Source organism: Anastrepha ludens, chromosome 2 (genome assembly GCF_028408465.1).
Source record: "Anastrepha ludens isolate Willacy chromosome 2, idAnaLude1.1, whole genome shotgun sequence".
In the NCBI taxonomy this organism is placed as follows: domain Eukaryota; kingdom Metazoa; phylum Arthropoda; class Insecta; order Diptera; family Tephritidae; genus Anastrepha; species Anastrepha ludens.
Window position 1 is genome coordinate 116,037,934 of NC_071498.1, and position 18,753 is coordinate 116,056,686.

At 36.9% G+C, this 18,753-nt stretch overlaps 1 protein-coding gene across 1 annotated transcript in view; it reads left to right on the top strand.

The window, feature by feature from the left end:
- Nucleotides 1-18,753, top strand: part of LOC128871903 (hemicentin-1) — a 334,429-nt gene that overhangs the window by 283,904 nt on the left and 31,772 nt on the right. The window contains exon 15 of the mRNA XM_054114067.1: nucleotides 6,285-6,493. Coding sequence (XP_053970042.1) covers nucleotides 6,285-6,493 — 209 coding nt within the window. The remainder of the gene's footprint in view (nucleotides 1-6,284; nucleotides 6,494-18,753) is intronic.

The following is an 18,753-nucleotide window of genomic DNA, read 5'->3' on the forward strand; positions in this document are numbered from 1 at the left end:
CTTGCATTTTTTTACCAATTCCCGTCGCTTTTTTGACAGAGTGTACACCTAAAAATATGAAAGTTCATTTCTGCCTATTTTATGTATTGTTTTAATATTTTATATTTATTTTAATATGGCGGTCATAAATGCGAGTTTTAATGCTGCAAATATTTTTCAGATTTATTCCAAATGTTATTGTCAATTGCTTCGCGATGTGTTAATTTAACAAAAAATATGCATTAAAAATCATTATTGTTTTTCGATTCATTTGCTGAAGTTTCGTAACTGAATAAATACCGTCAGCTATTGTTATTAACTGTTATTTCAAGTGATGCGCAGCTCTTTCATATGTAATTTTCTGAAGTTAAAATTTAAGTAGGAACAATTTTAAACTTTTGCGCCATGATACGCAAATTTCGTTTGCTTTTTGCTGGTATTGGATCAAACTAATTTTTTTTAAAGCTTGAGTCATACTATAAGTAAACAAGTAATTTCTCCGATTTACGAAGATAGCATCCAATTGCGAGATATGAGCCTTCAAAGTTCGAAATAGCGCTTTAGTAAAAAATTATTTAAAATTAATGTGGGTAATAATTGCAGATCCCTCTTTTAAGGGCAATATCGATATTCTTTAGGATAGCCAAGCTGCAATCCAGGCACTGGATTACCACCTTACCACCTTGAGCGAAAACCATAAAGTTACCTTAATCTGGGTCCCGAGATGTCGGAACATTGAAGGTAACGAAAAAGCAAATGAACTGGCTAGAGGGGAATTCGCCATGAATAACGCTCTTGCAGAATCGGTATTCACACCATTGGGTGCAGTCAAGAATATAATTTCCCTAAAATACCTCCGAATCGCGGATTGTAGATAGAAAGACCAGACGAAATGCAAAATTAGCAGAACGTTATAGCCCACCTGTAACCTTAAGCAATCGTCAACATTGATAAACATGAAACGAAGGGACGCCTGTAGACTAACGGCAGTCATAACTGGCTTTTGGTCTGTGGGAGAACAAGCAGCCAAAATGGGCATCCCTCACAACACATACTGTCACCTTTGTAAACAACCGGAGAAAAAGGAAACCATTTTCCATTTCCTCTGCGAATGCCCTGCCCTATAGAAGGACAGAATGTTAACCCTGGGTAAGCCGCTGTTCGAGAATTCGGAACAGCTGTCTGGCTTAGATGTCAACAACCTAATAAGGTCCTTAAACCGCACAAACTGGATATAGTCATGCCGTAAATAACTGGTAAACAATTTGGTAACGAGGATGTGGCAACAAAATGTACGGAAGCGCCAGTTGGATTCTGGAAGAATCACCACTTAAACCAACTAACCAATGTGGGTAAATAACTAGAAAATAAAAACATGATCGCTACGCGCTTACTTCATCCATTTAAAAAGCATATCACTTGTTTGAACAAAATTGTATCACAGGTGCTATTAAAAGTCAAAAACCATATATTCGAAAAAATGAAAACCTCATATTTTGAAAAGTTTTCACCGATATGTAAAAAATTTATATTGTTGTAATGGTGACTAAATGATCCTTCCATTGACATGCAGAACTAAAAAAAATATATAGAATATAAAAATAAAAATAAAAAAATTAAAATGAAAAAAAAACAAAAAACAAAAAATATGAAAAAAAAAATTAAGAAAAAAATTTAAGAACATCGAATACTGCACTTCCCTAAGATGACGGCGTCCAAAACTTTTTTGTCGATTGGGCCGTAAAAACACATTTTCTGATGAAATTACTTAGCCAGCCCCATAAACAATTATATAGACCAACTACTCACTTAATTTCGTTTATTTTGATCGAACTTTATTTTGAAGAAACATTATAATAATCAGGTACTTACACAATGGGCGCTAATAATATAAGCAATAACTAAGAAATTTCAAAAAGAAAACGAGAATTTTGAATTATTTCTTATTACTGGTTACCTAATAACGATAGTGATCGAAGAACATATCCAAAAAGTCGAAAATTACTATTTGTGACAGATAACAGAAGAACTGGGTGGATTTGAAAAATTTTTCACACCGCTTCACAAATAGGGATGATTGGAGGGTTGCAACGATTTTTTGTAGCTGTGTCAGACTGATTTTGACGACTGGACCGGAGTTCAAGCAAAATATGTTGGAATGGATTAATAGAGACAGCGCCCATCAAAAGACTTCAAAGTGGAAAAGTCTATGTCAATGATTATGATTACCATTTTCTGGGGTGTTAGTAAAGAAATTATCAATAATAAATTTAATTTAGGCCGCCGTAGCCGAATAGACTGGTGCGTGCCTACGATTCGAAATTCGGAGAACGTAGGTTCGAATCTCCGTGAAACACCAAAATGAAGAAAATGTTTTTGCTAATTCGGCCGAGGGGCAATGGAATGGCAAACCTCCGAGTGTATTGTTGCTATAAAAAAACACCTCATAAAATATCTGCTGTTCGGAGTCGGCTTAAAACTGAAGGTCCCTCCATTTGTGTATCAAATTCAACACGAACGCAACAAATAAGAGGAGGAGCTTGGCTACACATCGAAAAAAGGCTGTAAGAGCCTTTGTAAGTTTCATTATTTTTCATTCATAACAGATATTAACTGTAGTTTTCCGGCAAGGTTGCCGTCGAAAATTCCACTTTTAACCATTAAGTTCAGTTGTCAATAAGCATTAGTTGCACTTAATTTCTGATATAATTCCGAATTAAGTTATTAATCCCGATTAAAGTCACCGTGTTTCTAAGTTATTGGGCTGGGAATTTATCTGCCGATCCGAGCATTTTATGTTTTTTTCTTCAGAATTGCTGAGCCAACTGCAGCAGCGGAATTAACGAAAGGGCTCATAACAGTCGGTTCTCACACAAAAAATATTAGTTCTGACGATCATCTTCTTCAAACACAACAAAAAAAAAAAAAAACCGATTATTAAATATAAAAAGTGGTTGGGATATGGGAGGAAATTTCGCATCAACGGTTCATAATTTAAAGGAAATGTGTTCAATAGCAGTCCCTATACACAAATAGAGACTTTCAACTGCGGAATCTCATATTTACACCAGTTGCCAAGCTAGAAAAGTCTCTCGTTTAAAAAAAATACCTATATTTTTTTAATGAACTTTTAGCAGGTCACAGAAAAATATGGTTTGTTCCACTTTATTTGGACTTTGACTTGGCGGCTGTTTGGGTTGGTGCATGTCTACCATTCGGATTCCAAGTTCTGGCCCTGAAACACCGAATGATAGAAAAAGTGCCATCTAATAGCCGTCGTCCCTCGGCAGGCAATGGCAAAACCTCCTCGTGTCCTTCTGTCACGAGAAGGATCCTAATAAAAATAATCTGCCGTTCGAACACCACAAATAGGAATAGGAGCTCAGCCAAAGTAACTTCTTAGTTAAGGGGTTAATTACAGTTAGAAGGCCAAAAAAAAGCAAATTTTAGAGAATTTTTTCTGACAAACCTTTTTTATTGACCTAAAAATTTGTACACGTAGTAGGTCAGTCCATAAAGTTCATGGGTTTTTTAAAGGTGGTTTTAAAAATAATAGAAAAGATGTTTGAAGTATTTATTAATCAATAATATATCCTCCATTTTGTACAATGTTTTCCCAACGTTTAGGCAAATTTTTAATTCCCTGCTCAAAAAATGTGTTGCCCTTGGAGCCAAAATACGCTTCGATATCTCTTTTACAGCTTCTTTTGAGGAGTAATTCTTGTTACTCATATCGGATTGTAGTCCACGAAAAAGGTGATAATCACAAGGTGCAATATCAGGATAGTATGGTGGACGCGGCATTAGCTCCCATCCGCGCTCGTTCAGCTTGCCTAATGTTTGCCTTGCGGTATGAGGTTTTGCGTTGTCGTGGTGAAACAAAACTTTGCGTCTATTCACTAAAGACGGTCGATTTTTGTTAAGTGCCTCATTCAGGTTTGATAGCTGATGGGAGTAATAAACAGCAGTTATCGTGTGATTTGGTTCCAGAAGTTCATAATAAACAATACCGGCCATATCCCACCAAATAGACAGGAGAGTCTTCTTGGGATGAAGGCCATCCCTTGGGGTCGGTTCTGGTGTTTCATCTTTATCTAACCATTGGCGTTTGCGAACAGGATTATTATAAAGGACCCATTTTTCATTACCAGTAACGATACGGTTAAAAAAACTTTCATTTTGCAGCAGCTGAGAACACACATTCACTGTCTGCTGAAGGTTGGCGACGGAAAGTCTATGCGGAACCCATTTTCCCAGCTTTGAAACCTTTCCCAACTGAGCCAGGTGCCTGTGAACTGTTCCATACGATGAATTTAACCTCTGAGCTATCATATCGACTGTCAAATTCGGCTCAGTTTCTACGAGTTCGAGCAAGGCGTCGGAGTTAAAGACTTCAGGACGACCAGCGCGCGGGGCATCCTCAACGTCGCAGTTACCACTTCGAAATTTTGAAAAACACTTTAGCGCAGTCCTTACACTCACGCTATCTTCTCCGTGAACAGTGTTTATTTCTGCAGCAGCAGTTGTTGCATTTTTACCACTTTTATAAAAAAAGTACAAAATATGTCTCTTATACGGGTTCGAAGATTCCATTTTATTTTTTAACAACACGTGCTTCTATCCGCGATTAAAATCACTTGTTGAATGCACAATATATCAAAAAAGATATAAATAGTTGGGTTATATTCCGCGAATAACTTTTTGTATGCAAAAATCGTACAAAAGTGAAATTATGGGTAAAATACGCACAAACTTATGAACTGACCTGATATTATGTTATCTTTTAACTGTATTCTAAAGCTTAGTATTATTAAAAATATTTATTTGGAAAGGAGCTACAGTTGATCTTCGGGAGCTTCTCTCAAAAGAGACGTTTTGCGGTGGCCACTATGTCTCTGAACTGGATCCCTTGAAATTAAAAAGCCAAACAGATTTCGTTAAAGTAATCTTAAATGTAGTAATTAATCGGAGGTATAAGGAAAATACATTTTTTTGACGAAATGGCTGTTTCTCAAAAAACAAAAATCGATTTTTGACCAAAATTTCGGCCTTGAATTGTTTATAGAAAAAAAAATTTATCAATGAGAAAAGACCTTCGATTAATTGCCAAAAAATATATTAAAAAGCTCGTGTGAAAATTGGAGACTAACCGGCTTAGACGTTTTCGTGATCACCGACTTTGAAAACACCATTTTGAGAAAAACTCATTTAAGATTTGCCTTATACTTTCAAGCACTCTGAAACGCCTTTAACTTCGAAAATATTCAGCGGCACGATATTAAATTTTCTGTGTGCATTCTTAAATACAGGTATATTAAGAAGAAAAAAAAAAATAAAAAATCGATTTTTTAGAAATTCTAACTGTATATAACCCCTTAAAAAAGTCGAAAGAGCACGTTCGACCGTCACATCGCGATAAAATGTTTAATAAGCAGCTGTAAATAATAACAAAAAAATGTGTTCGTATTTTGTTTTAATCTAAAATTAAAAAAAATATTTAAAAAAAAATATTAAAAAGAAAAGAAAACATTAAAGAAAAAAATTTAATTTTTTTTCAATTTTTTTTTTTTTTCTAAATAACATCGTTTTTTTTTTAAATACACATGCTAAAATTTTACAAAAAACCAATTTGATTTCGAGTTCAGCATGCTCTGGCCCACTAAGTTACATACTTTTAGCAAAATCCATCCATTTCCCCACTTTTTATATGGACTCATAGCACTGTGAGACGTTTACTCTTGCTTTGTACTCGTATACAACGAGCAAAGGCATCGCAAAGGCTTGCCTTCAAATCTCGTTGCGATGATTTGCTCTTCCTCTTCTCTTCAATCGACCTACCCCGCATCAACGTGCCCGTTTGTTTGACTGATTGTGACTCTATCTTCTTACTTCCTCAATGCTGCAAGTTACTCAATACCCGAAACACTGCAAGTTACTCAATACCCGACACACCGCAAGTCACAAAAATAGTCTCTTACACAAAATCTCATATTTTATGACTTCAAGCTGGTATAAATTACTGAATGCCAGCACTTCAATTTATAGATCACTTTTTGAAGGGATCAGTAATGTTTTTATTCTTTGGTTTATTTTATATTTTATCAGCTCAAAAAAGAATGATTTAAAAGTATTGCGGTCGAAATAGTACAAATATTGTAAAAATCTGCAATCACTGCAATCACATAGCTAATTTGATTTACAATTCACTGTATTACATAGTAAATATGTTAAAAAAAATTTAAAAACTTTTCACATGAACTCATCTGTACGTATTTGCTTAATTTTCTTTCTTACAATTCTTGCAGACCCGCGCGCAGCGATGTGCCGTCCATGTATATCGAAGAGGACGCACTGAACGACGAGGAGGCGGTGGCCGGAACACGTTCTGCCGACATACGTGCCGCACGCATACTCCCCTCCACGCTGGGACCGCGCTGCAGTGCCAGCACTACGGGCAGTCAACATCACTACATTTCCGAGGGTTTCATTCAGTACGCGCAGCCCAGCCTCAATGGTACTATACCCAAATCTATACTTAATCGACTTTAGTCTTTAGTTTTGTGCGCGTGTGTATGTGTGTGTGTGTGTACACATGCATACATGCATTCTATTTAGTTGCAAATCTTTGTTTTAGTTGTAGTTGTAGTAGTAGATTTAGTTGAAAGTTTCTTATTGCTTTGCACTTCCTTTCCTTTCAAATACTTCTAAGCATAACTTTCTTTCTTTCTTCCTTTCTTTCTTGCTTTATTTGTGTATTTGTGTGTACATCTGTGTTTATTTATTGTATGGCTTTGAGTAAAAACTTATGCAGCTCGATTTGACGCTAACTTCCGCTCTCTTTCACCCTATCTAAATATGGAATACTTCGTTTGTTTGTATGTACGGATCGTTTTTATTTGCAATGCAATGAATGAAAGCGGTTGGATTAGAAGTTTATTGCACAATAAATACTATAAATAGTAGTTGCAGACTGGCATTTAAGAATTTGAGTTGTCCAACTTGCAACCATGCAATTATAACTGTATTTCTCACAGCAATTTGCAATGCATTAAACATACAAAGTTGCAGATTGAAAGGAAGAAAATGTGTGCATTTATGTATATACTTTATATGTATGTAGAGAATTTTGTAAAAACGGAACTACAATTTTTAAATAGTTTCTTTCATACTTTTCGAGAAACCAAAATGAAAATATGTGTACGAGTATAAGTATTATTGTTAAGTCACTCCTATTAGCAATTTGTGTTTGTTTTTCATTTCTCTGGCATGTAAAAATTCTTACGTTTAAGCCTTGGTTCTGAACAGTGTTTTTTTTTTTTGGTGACGTACCTTATAGATTTTAATTTTATGTAGACTAAAATATTTACAATTTTTTCAAATGCTTGTGTAAATTTTTGAACTATTTCTGTAAATTTTAAGTCTAATTTACATAAAAATCTGCTCTTACTTTAGTTAATACGTTTAATTTTATGAAGAAAAAATTGGTTACTTGTCTAGTCATCCTAAGAAAATTAATCGAATCAGTCATAATAAAATTATCGATATATAATGCGCTGAGAAAATTCCTGAACTTTTGTTTATAATCTTTTCTAAATTTAAACTGTTGGTCATTTAAAGTGGAAGTACCAGGGTACTCTATAACTTTTGACAGCTCTGTTAGATCAACTAATGCCGCCGTGGAAGCCACAGCCTAAAGTGATTTACGCGATGGAACCCAGTACTTCGAAAGAACGCGGGTTTGGGTGTACATACCTACAAATTAACTTCATATAAAAAAAAAAATGGAAAACCCCACGGGTGGCCGCCACATTTGGCTGGGTGATGCAATATTTAATAAGCAGCTGGAATAAATCTTCTTAAACTAAAATTAATGCAGAACAAAAAAAGTTTTTGCTCATGTGATTTTTACATTTTTTTTTTAATCTTTTCTTTTAATCTAAAAGCATTGGTTTTCTATATAATTTTTTCTGTTTTACTTAAAACAATTTTTTTTCTTTTTACTTTTTTCTTTTACTTAAAAATTTCTTTCTCTTTTTCACTTTTTTTAATTAAAGTTTAATTAAAAAAATAAAATTAAAATTTTTTTCTTACATTTTTTTAATAGGTTTATTTCCATTTACTTTTCTTTTAATTAAAAACCTACAACTTCTTTTTATTTTTTTTTATAATTTTATTTTTACTTTTTTATATTAAAATTAAAAAAAAATGTGTTTTTTATTATAGAAACATTTTTTTATTAACTTCTTTATTCTTATATTGTTCTATTTTCTAAATTAAATTTTTTTTGTTTAATTTTCCCATATTTTAATTATTTTTTTCTGTTTTTAACTTAGAATTAATTAAAAAAAATAAGAAATAAGTTTCCGTCTATTCATACCCAAAGTTATAAATTATTTATATATACGAGGTGTGCTCAAAAAGTATCGCGAATTTAGCGTTTTTTCAAATATTATTTATTTATTCATTAATATCTATTTTGACCCCTTCAAAGTAATCTCCATGAGATATAATGCACTTGTGCCAAAGTTTTTTCCAATCTTCGAAGCACTTCAAAAAATCATTTTTTCTTATCTTGTTCAGCTCCTCCTTCGATGCCGTCTTTATCCCGTCAATCGTAACGTAGCGTCATCCTTTCATGGGCCTCTTCAGTGTCGGGAACAAGAAAAAGTCATTAGGGGCCAGACCTAGGGAATACGGTGGCTGTGGGGCGTTACCGTAATGCAACAACCAATTTTTGTTCTTCCACAAATCCGGGCGATTCTGGCGGATTGCTTCGCGCAAATTGCGCATAACTTGCAGGTAATATTCCTCGTTGACCGTTTTACCCTCTGGCAAGAACTCATGATGCACAACGCCCCTGCAATCGAAGAAAACGGTTAGCAAAACTTTTACATTCGGCCGAACTTGGCGCGCTTTTTTCGGTCTTTCTGATTGAGGTTTGGTTTCCACGTCATAACCATTAACCCACGATTCGTCACCAGTTATGACCCTCTGGAGCAAATTTGGGTAGTCGCGGACAGAGTCCAACATCTCATTAGCCATGTCATGCGATGCTGCTTTTGGTCGAAATTGAGCAGTTTTGGTACGAATTTTGCGGCGACCCGTCCCATCCCTAAATCATTGAAAGAAATCGAATGGCACTAGCCAATCGATATGTTTAGGACCTCAGCAGCTTCTCTAATGGTGATTCAACGATTGGCCAATACCATTTTCTTCACTTCATTAATATATTTGTCTGTTGTTGAAGTGCTCGGGCATCCGGGACGCTTTTTGTCGTTCACATCTCCTCGGCCTTCTGAGAACATTTTGTGCTACAGATAAACGTTGCTTCGGTCCAAAGTAGCTTCTCCGTATGACACAGTCAACATTCGGAATGCATCCGCGCACTTAATTTCGTTTTTCACACAAAATTTGATACAGGTTCTTTGATCCATCTTTTTGAATAGGTAAAAATCGAAGACGAGGAAGCAAAGCAGCTGTGAGCAATTAACTGAACATTCAAAATGGCCGAACTCGTCGGCATGAGTGGGAGACCTGAGTACCAACATATCGCCATAAAAAAATCGAAATTCGAATATACGTAACCTGCGAAAATTATATATAATTGACGCTTACAGTCTTTTTGGAATTTGGCCGAACTCCTCCTCCCACTCCGAATGGCGAATGGATTTTAGGAAGAAGTTTTTCATGGCAGAAATACATTAGGAAGGTTGCCATTGCCTGCCGAGGGGCAACCGCTATTGGAAAAAAACGAGTTATTTAAACAATTGAATAATAAATAATATTATGTGAGGTAGTATGTACCGTTGGAAGCTATAACTTCACTCTATCTTTCAGTCAGCGTACGAATTCCTCTGACGAATAATTCAAGTTCTTTTGACTTGATCCATTCAATGAGCCAGTTTGCGATGCTCTCGTAAGAAGTGAACCGCTCTCCAACAAGGGCTGACTGTATTTATCGGAAAAGATGGTAATCTGAAGCTGCAATGTCGGGGTAATACGGCGGGTGGGGCAAGATTCAGTCCCTCTACGTATTTCTAGATCTACAGGTATTTATCAACATGTGGCCTGGCGCTGTCATGCAGCAAAATCAGTTTGTCATGTCTACCGTGCCATTCGGTCGCTTTTCTTTGAGAGCTCGATTCGAACGCGTTCGCTGCAGCCAGCAACGATCACCAGTAATGGTTTCAGATGGCTTAAGGAGTTCATACTAGATGACACCCTTCTGATCCGACCAGATGCACAACATAACTTTTGAAGCATGAATATTTTTTTTCGCTGTCGATGGACCTAATTCACCTGGCAGGCTCCAACTTTTTCGACGTTTAGAGTTATCATAATAGATCAATTTTTCATAGCCAGTGGCGATGCGATGCAGAAAACCATTTCTATTATGCGGTCAAGAAGCATCTCACACGGCACCAAACGTCCCTCTCCTTCAATTGATGTGGTACCCAGTTATGTGCTTTCTGGACCATTCCCATTGCGTGCAAACACTTACCGACGGTTGATCTGTCAGCATCCAATTCTTTAGACATATCATCCAACGTGCGACATGCGTCTTCATCCAATAATTGCTGCAGTTCAGTATCTTCTATTTTTTCGGTGCCTCTTCGCGTTCTTTATCACTCACGTCGAAATTGCCGCTTTGGAAGCGTCGAAAGCACTATTTACAACGCCGTGCGTCATTACGGTAAATAGTGATCAATATACCACACGTTTCAGCGGCACTTTTCTTTAAAAGGTAATAATGAAGCATAACCTCCTTTGTCGTCATATAAAAGAGGATCTTTTCGCTTCAAACGAATGTCAACTACTGCGATCGAGACCTCACATGCCATATACGCCTTCAAATTAGTAGAGCCAGCACAAAAATAGTATCGGCAGCGACACCTCTTTTACGAGGGCGGAAACTTATTCCCATTCCCAATATTTTGTTCTCTTTTTTCTAAATTAAGAAGTTATTTTTCGAGTGCATATGCTTCCACTTTAAATGGCCAACTCTGTATGGTTTTAAATGATTTTGTTTAGTTATTTTATTTCCAATTATCGTTTTGGACTTTTTATGCTTAGTCCAGCACCTAACCTAACTATTTATTTACATATGTATGTACAGAGATGTGAAACAGTTATGAGTTAAATACACTCATAAAGAAGTACGTGTAACGTGAATAATAAGGATAACCTTGTAGAAGTATTTATCGATGGGTATAAAGTAGTGAATGCCTTCAAAAACAGGAACAACTTTAGACAGGCAACAGCAAGAAATCCATATATGTCTGCTCTAAGCTCCATTGAATACGTTTTTTTTTTTAATTTTATTTGTAAATCTAAGACTTAATGGACGCTGTAACCGAGTGTGTCTATACAGCAAGCGTGTTCTAATAAATTGTTGTTCCTCTTATGTAGACAATGACTCAATGTAAGGTTTGATTGAGTGATGAAACTTATGGCCCCAATCATGAATATGACGAACCAGGCTCGTGAATAGATCGTCGGGCCAAACGTAAATATCACGAGCCGAAGTTGTGTACAGATCAAACATAAATATCTGTGCGCCACCAGAGTTAGTCGCGAGTCTCATAGTTGCTGTTACATCATCTCACGCATCAGTCAGATCTGTTTACCACGCGTTCACACGTAACACTTGGGCCCGAGTTGCATTGAGCTAAATGACACGACAAGGGGTTAAACATTTTTTTTGGGCGCCACCTGTCAGAAAAACTGATGATTTTTTTTGCTCAAAATTATTTGTTGATTTGCAAAGTGGACGATGAGTTTTATCCCACGGTTGTAGATAATGAATGGACTCCAAAATATTGCTTCAAGATTTAAAATATCGAATCATCTGCCAAAGTAACTCAAGATTAACAGGACACAAGATTGCGCCTTCCGAATTCGCTGCGACGTCATACCCGAGAATATGCAAACAAAATTAAGGGAAATTACTTGTTTGTGCAGAGGTGGAGGCAATAGAAACTACCAAACCCAAGAAATTATACATACACACTTTATTTTAAAAGCCACACATTTTTAAATTACAAGCAATTCGCTGAATTTTTACAAATATTCGGTATTCCATTCGCCTTGAACGTAATGAGTATTGCAAAGACTAATGTTGAAAACAGTGAACGACGTAAACGCAGTCCCCTGCCAGCTGTTACGATCAAACTAATGAGAACCCCATGTAAATTAAAAACTCCTTCCTTCCGTATCGTAATATCGTAGATTTTATTTCACGATATTTGAAAATTCCCGTAAAACCCTGTCAGCTGATTACTCTCTCACCACACAGTGTTACAAAGCAGTACATTTCGAAATCATTTACAAAATAAACTTAGAAAAATTATAATTTTTATTAAAATAACTGTTGAATAATGTTAATTATAGATAAATGAACTATTTGCATTTGTTGGTTTTTGGCGTTGGTTTATTAAGCAATGAAAAATTGTAACTGATAACGCGGATGTGTGAAAAAGTCTGTAAGAAAAATGTCAATGGCAACATTGTGTAGATACAACCAGACACATACAAACCGATGTATTGTATAAATATGTAACTAAAAGAACGCAGTTGTTCTCACGGGATGAGTTTTTGTGCTCGTTAGGGGCTGCGGTAAGGGATTACGTACGTCGTTCACTGTTTTCAGCATAAGCTTCACCAGAAAATTTGAGTGGTGAGCGTAAAATAGCGGGCAGGTGTTTAAAAAAACCGACTTAACTGAGTATGCTGATGTATGCATCGAAAAATGTCGCCTTGTTCTTTATAATATCGTTAATAATGGTAAAAAATTACAAAATAATGTCTTTGTTAGAAAAAGTGACCGCTCATGAGAATAATAATATTTTATTTTGCAACTTCGAGATTCAAAAAAAGATGAAAATATATATGTTTTTTAAACCTCAAAGGTAGGAAGCACCCTCCATAACACTCCTCTCACTTCCATCACATTTACTTACTCATGTTTTTTTTGTTAAAATCGTTCTTTGCAAAGGCATCACATCCTCTCCACCGCAGGACATTTTCCGTCACGGAGGTGTAAGCGAACTCCGGGCGCACTACTCGTATAATTTTAGCCTAAAGCTGACAATTGCGAAAAACTTCGACCACCTTACAGCACCAATTGGAAATTGAAGTTAAAATTTCGATTACTCAACACTCGAGGACACACGTGAATGCGGCTGATGTGTGGGGCTTTCAGGCAGTGCATTGTATTGTTGTTTATTGTGTGCGCCATTGTTTAAATTTCATTTATTCCGGCGAGTTGCCAGTCAGTGTTTTGTGAAAATACAATACATTCACATAAATAATCGCATTCGTATGTATACGTTTATGTAATAAATATCGAACGCTGCAACGCACTTGCGGCCGCCATTGATGGTTGTTGCGTTCGGCAGTTTGTGGCCTGCAGTTGCATCAAAACACGGAAAATGAATTTGCAATACAACAAAAGTAAGAAAAAAACCAGTTTTTACATAAAATGGGAGCAAAACAAGAAAACAAAGCGCAAACAATAAAAGTAAGTAAAAAAAACAAAACTTCGCAATCCATAACAATTACAACAAAAAGTAATAGCAGGAATGCGAAAACACAAAAATACCCAATGAAGAGCGCAAATAGCCACGAAACCTAACAACCGCTATACAATCGAAAATGCATTTTACTGCCGTCAAAGCAACAACAACTGAGTAACAGCAACCAACCATGAAATAAAAGCTGCCGCAACGAACAACTCGTTGCAACAACATTTACAATTTGTTATTTGATGTCAACATGATGAAGTTGAAAGCATCAACAATGGTGTCCACCAAACCGACAACTAAATAAACTTAACGTGCAACATTTCCGCTCGTGCCACATTCACCGTACCTGAGTGTGAGTGTGTATGTTGTATTTAATACCCTTGTGTGCTTGTATGTCTATGCTAGCCTAACAATCACGCAAATTGAGAAACAACAACACGTGCCTCTTCAACGGGATGGCTGCTCTTCTCTTTTTTGTAGAGGCTTTACAATTTTTTTTCGTTGTCTTACTCTTCATTTCTGTACAACACCGTGAGACCAAAACCAACTTGTTTATTGAATTCAGAAAAAATTATTATATTTAATTTTGAAAGCGCTTTAAAGTTTCAAAGGACTAAATTTTCAAAAAATAATTTTTATTACTTCTACTCGCTCTATGCAATCAATGGAGATATCAAACGAAAGCGGATTTATACACATATCAAAAAAAAATATATATATTGTATATTTTTTTTACTTTTTTTTTTGCATACATACTTTAATTCGTGAAAGAAAACTCCAGAAAACTATTTTTATTTTTATTTTATTTATTAGTAAGAAGAGTTAGCGGGGCATGCATCATGATATACACAGTGACTTAAACATTTATAAATTCATTTATGCTTTCTATTTATTTAATTTTGTACATATGTATATACACAGATTGCTCAAAGCTCGCGGGCGGGGTGGACGGAGATGTATGACTATTTCGAACATCTGGGAATCTCCTTTAGCTTTCGAATTCCCGACTACTGCAGTGCCTTTCAGGCCGAACTGATGGTAATAATAAAGGCCGTGACACTGAAATAGTGTGATGCGATACCTGAAGAGTATACCTTTGCAGTCATAGTCAGGCGGTGATACATTTTTTTTTCCAAAAAAAAAGTATAATTTAATTTATTCAAAATTTTTCTGTGTATCATTCTTGATATTTGATTTTTGTCATTTTGATTTTTTTTTTTGTTATTCAGATTACTTTTCATCAAGTACATAGAAAGATACATTTTTGGGGTACATTTTTTCCAAACAAAAATATAGTTTAACTTTTCTCAAAATTGTGGGGGGAAACTTTTTTTTGTGTATCATTAATTTTGGATTTTTGTAATTTTTTTTGTCATCCAGATTATTTTTCATTTCAGTCACGTATAGGCCTGCGATCCTGCAAGCATGCAAAATATCTACTTAGGGAACATGGGAGCGGGGAGATATTAACATTATCTCTGATAGTCAAGCCGCGATAAAGGCTTTCACGACGCCATGGTGCAGAATGAAACTAGCAAACTCCTGTAAGGAGAAGATCACATCTCTTGGGTGCGCAGGTAACATTTCTCTGATCTGGGTTCCAGGACATAGGAACATAGAGGGAAATGAAATTGCTAAGAAGGGGACTGAATTGATCTCAGAGACCTCCTACCTGGTCATCGGCATCCCCCTGACAGCTGCTAAAGGGGCACTGCACAAATTATTTTACAGTAAAGCGCAAAAAAGATTGAGCTCCATTTCTTATGTGCTATTTCGAAAACCCTTTGGTCGCAGTACAATATTCAAAGGACTTTAGATTTCCTTCAGATTCATTGCCATTCAATTTCCAAACACTTAGCTGTGTTGTTTACCGGTCACTGGACGATCGGCACCTACGCGGAAAAGCTGGGGTTACCATTTAGCCCCCATTGCAGAAGCTGTGGGACCTTTCAGAGAAGGAAACGTTTGAGCACTTTCCCTGTAAATGTGCGGGTTTGGCAGCTAGACGATTAAAATCACTGGGTGCTCCTTTCTCCGACAGCCTGGAGCAGTGCGCCAACCTAAATCCCATCCATATTCTCCATTATATCAACAGGATATGTGCCTGTTGGAGGTCTCATAATGATATCAAAACGGCGCTTTAGTGCTATTTAAGGAGCCCAGAGTAGCACTTCAACCATTTCACTTAACTACCTACGTATAGAGCGGTATGCTCCATAGTGATACCAGATGGAATTCATTAGTTATGTGTTTGTGTTTTGAAATAGTCCACCCGCATGTGTTTGTATTGCGAATTTAAGGCATCTTCCCATACATGAAACTGTGGTGCCCCCCGCGTGTTTTGAATAACGCAAGACAACCGCAAAGAAGATGGTCTAGAGTTGCTTTTTAGTCCTGCTCCTTACATTTCCCGCTATCCGAGCATACGCTGCTACTGGGTTATGTCCCGTCAGCACGCCTATCATAGTTCTACAATGTCTGCGTATTAGTGATAGTATACATCGAGCATCTTGCTATGATCGTCAAGTTTATACAGGGTGGCTGATGAATTTTGCTACATTAAGAAACTCAATAACTTTTTTTTTTAGTGTATGGAATTCATTTATTTTTTTTTCAAGTTGAAGGTCATTAAATTTTATTAAATGTAGCTTAACTAGTTTTAAAAATAATTGAATTTAAATGCCCCCCATGCTCGTTGACACAAGTGCGGCATCTTAGTAAAAAGTTGTTCATTGCTGCTTTGAGAGTTGCGACAGGAATAGCCGCAATAGTTGCCCGAATGGATTGTTTTAGTTCATCCAAATTTGTTGGCTTTGTTTTATAAACTTCTTGTTTACATAAACCCCACAAGAAAAAGTCAGGTGCAGTAAGGTCAGGCGACCTGGGGGGCCAACGAAATTCGGAGTTTCTTGAAATCAGTTTATTGGGAAATTTTCGTCGCAACTCTGTCATAACAGTCTGGGCTATGTGAGACGTTGCCCCATCTTGTTGAAACCACACAGAGTTGAAAGGAATTCTCTTTCGGCGTAGTTCTGGATAGAAAAATTCTTTCAGCCTTTTCAAATAACGGTCTCCAGTAACCGTAACGGTGTGACCATTTTCTTCAAAAAAATAAGGCCCGACAATACAGCGTGAAGGAACCGCACACCACACTGTCACGCGAAGAGGATGCAATTCCGTCTCGTGGAGTATCTGTGGGTTAGAAGTACTCCATATTCGACAATTTTGTTTGTTCACATTGCCGTTTAAATCGAAATGGGCCTCATCAGACATGAAAAGGCAGTTTAACATGTTTTGGTCTTCTTCCACCATTTGCAGGATCTTCTGGCAAAATTCTAAGCGAATCAGCAAGTCTGCTGCATTCAGTTTGTTAACCATTTGAATTTTGTAGGGAAATAAGTCTAAATCTTTGTGCATTATTGTTTGCAAAGACTGTCGGCTGACACCAAGTTGAGCAGATAAGCTTCTTGTTGAAACCCTTGGATTGTTTGTATAGCTGCAGCTACAGCAGCGATCGTTTCCTCCGTCCGAACTGGTGGGTTTCGACGATAAGGCCTTCTTGCGACTGTTCCTTGCTCAGCAAAATTATTCACCAGTCTCATTATGGTCCATCTGCTCGGGGGATCGCCGCCAAACATCCGCCTGTACTCTCTCTGTACCAAAACTACGGACTCCAGTGCGTGATAGCGGCGGACTATCCAAATTCTTGTTTGCGTGTCCCAGTTATCCATTTTAATAAATTTTAAAGATCAATCTGCAAATTAAAACAAAAATGGAACAGATAACTTAAAAAGAAAAAAAGTTATTCCATTTTTTTTTGGTAGCGGCTTTCATCAGCCACCCTGTACAAGACTCTAGCATTCCTGCAAGCTCTCCCATCTGGTCCTCAATTTTCTGATCATGTTTTCATTTAGTTCGTTGTATAGTATTCTTATTTCCTTGACAAAATCCGAAGATAGAGACACGCCTACTTTCGATATATCGTCTACTATCTGGTTCCCTTCAATGCCCTTATGGCCTGGAAACCAATAGAAATGTAGCTTCTATTGGCTATATTCTACTCCCTTCCTGCTCTGAAGCACGATCTTGGACGTTATACGAAACGATGTAATTGGTTTAATGGCTGCCTGACTATCGATGTTAAACTTCAGCCTGGAATATACTGCAGAAATCTGGAAGCTTACACGAATTCCTTAGGCCTAACTCTGAATAGTATATACCAGCGCCTATTCCACTAGTCATTTAAGAACCGTCCGTATAAAAGTTTAGTGTATTGTGTTTGGAGCTAACGCCCTTACGATACCCTTCTTTTTAGACAGTAGTTTTGAACCTTTTCCCCCCTTTAAAAACTGGAGCCATATTGTCCATATTGACTATAGAGTTCCGGTTTATTGAGCTAGGTACATACATAGTATGAGAGTTTGTTTAAGGCGTTTAGTCTTCCTGTAGATTTTGCTAGAAGGCTTTCTTCAGAAAGATCTATCGGTGGTAGGTCAAGTATGTATGCCAGGGCGGCAGTTAAATAAATATTTAACAATAAAAGCCGAGACTATGTAGTCTCTGAATGTTTCATTATGGGATACCCGTAACTTTTCGAGTTATATTCAAATGCATACAGCAAACTAGTGAAAAGTATTAGCGACCGCTAGCAGACGTGCTAGTATACGACGTCCGTTTGTAAATCGATCGAAGCGACACTGCATACCTTAATAAGCAAATTTCAATAGTTTGGTTTCAGCACGAGGGTGCGCCATGTTACACAGCTCATGCCTCATCGTTAGGCGCCTCAGCGATGTCAATTGGCTATGTCGGCGCTACCGTTTCCGAGTTTCCGACAAATTTTTAGTTAATACGCAATCTGCAATGGAAAAGTGGTCTTATAATAATCCAGCATCACGGCTTCTGCGATTTTATCAACACTTTCGACGATTGACCTACTAGGCTGTCGCTGATTTTAGACGTTCATATTACCATAACGAAGCGGTCGCAACACCCGTCTTGCTATTACATGCGCAACTTTATTTGTCTGGTCCCACTTTTTTCTTCAGTAGTAGTGGTACTTAAAAATGTGTCAGCTGTGTCGAATTTTCTCTATTTTGGAATGCTACGAGTATTATCTGCAAATGGCAGCACGAAACTGCCAAAGATCACCTTTTGAAACGTAATGTCATATTTAAATCGCCGTATAGTAGGATCCGATGCACTGGGATATATCTTTCGATTTGACTCACCGAAAACATCTAACGAAAAG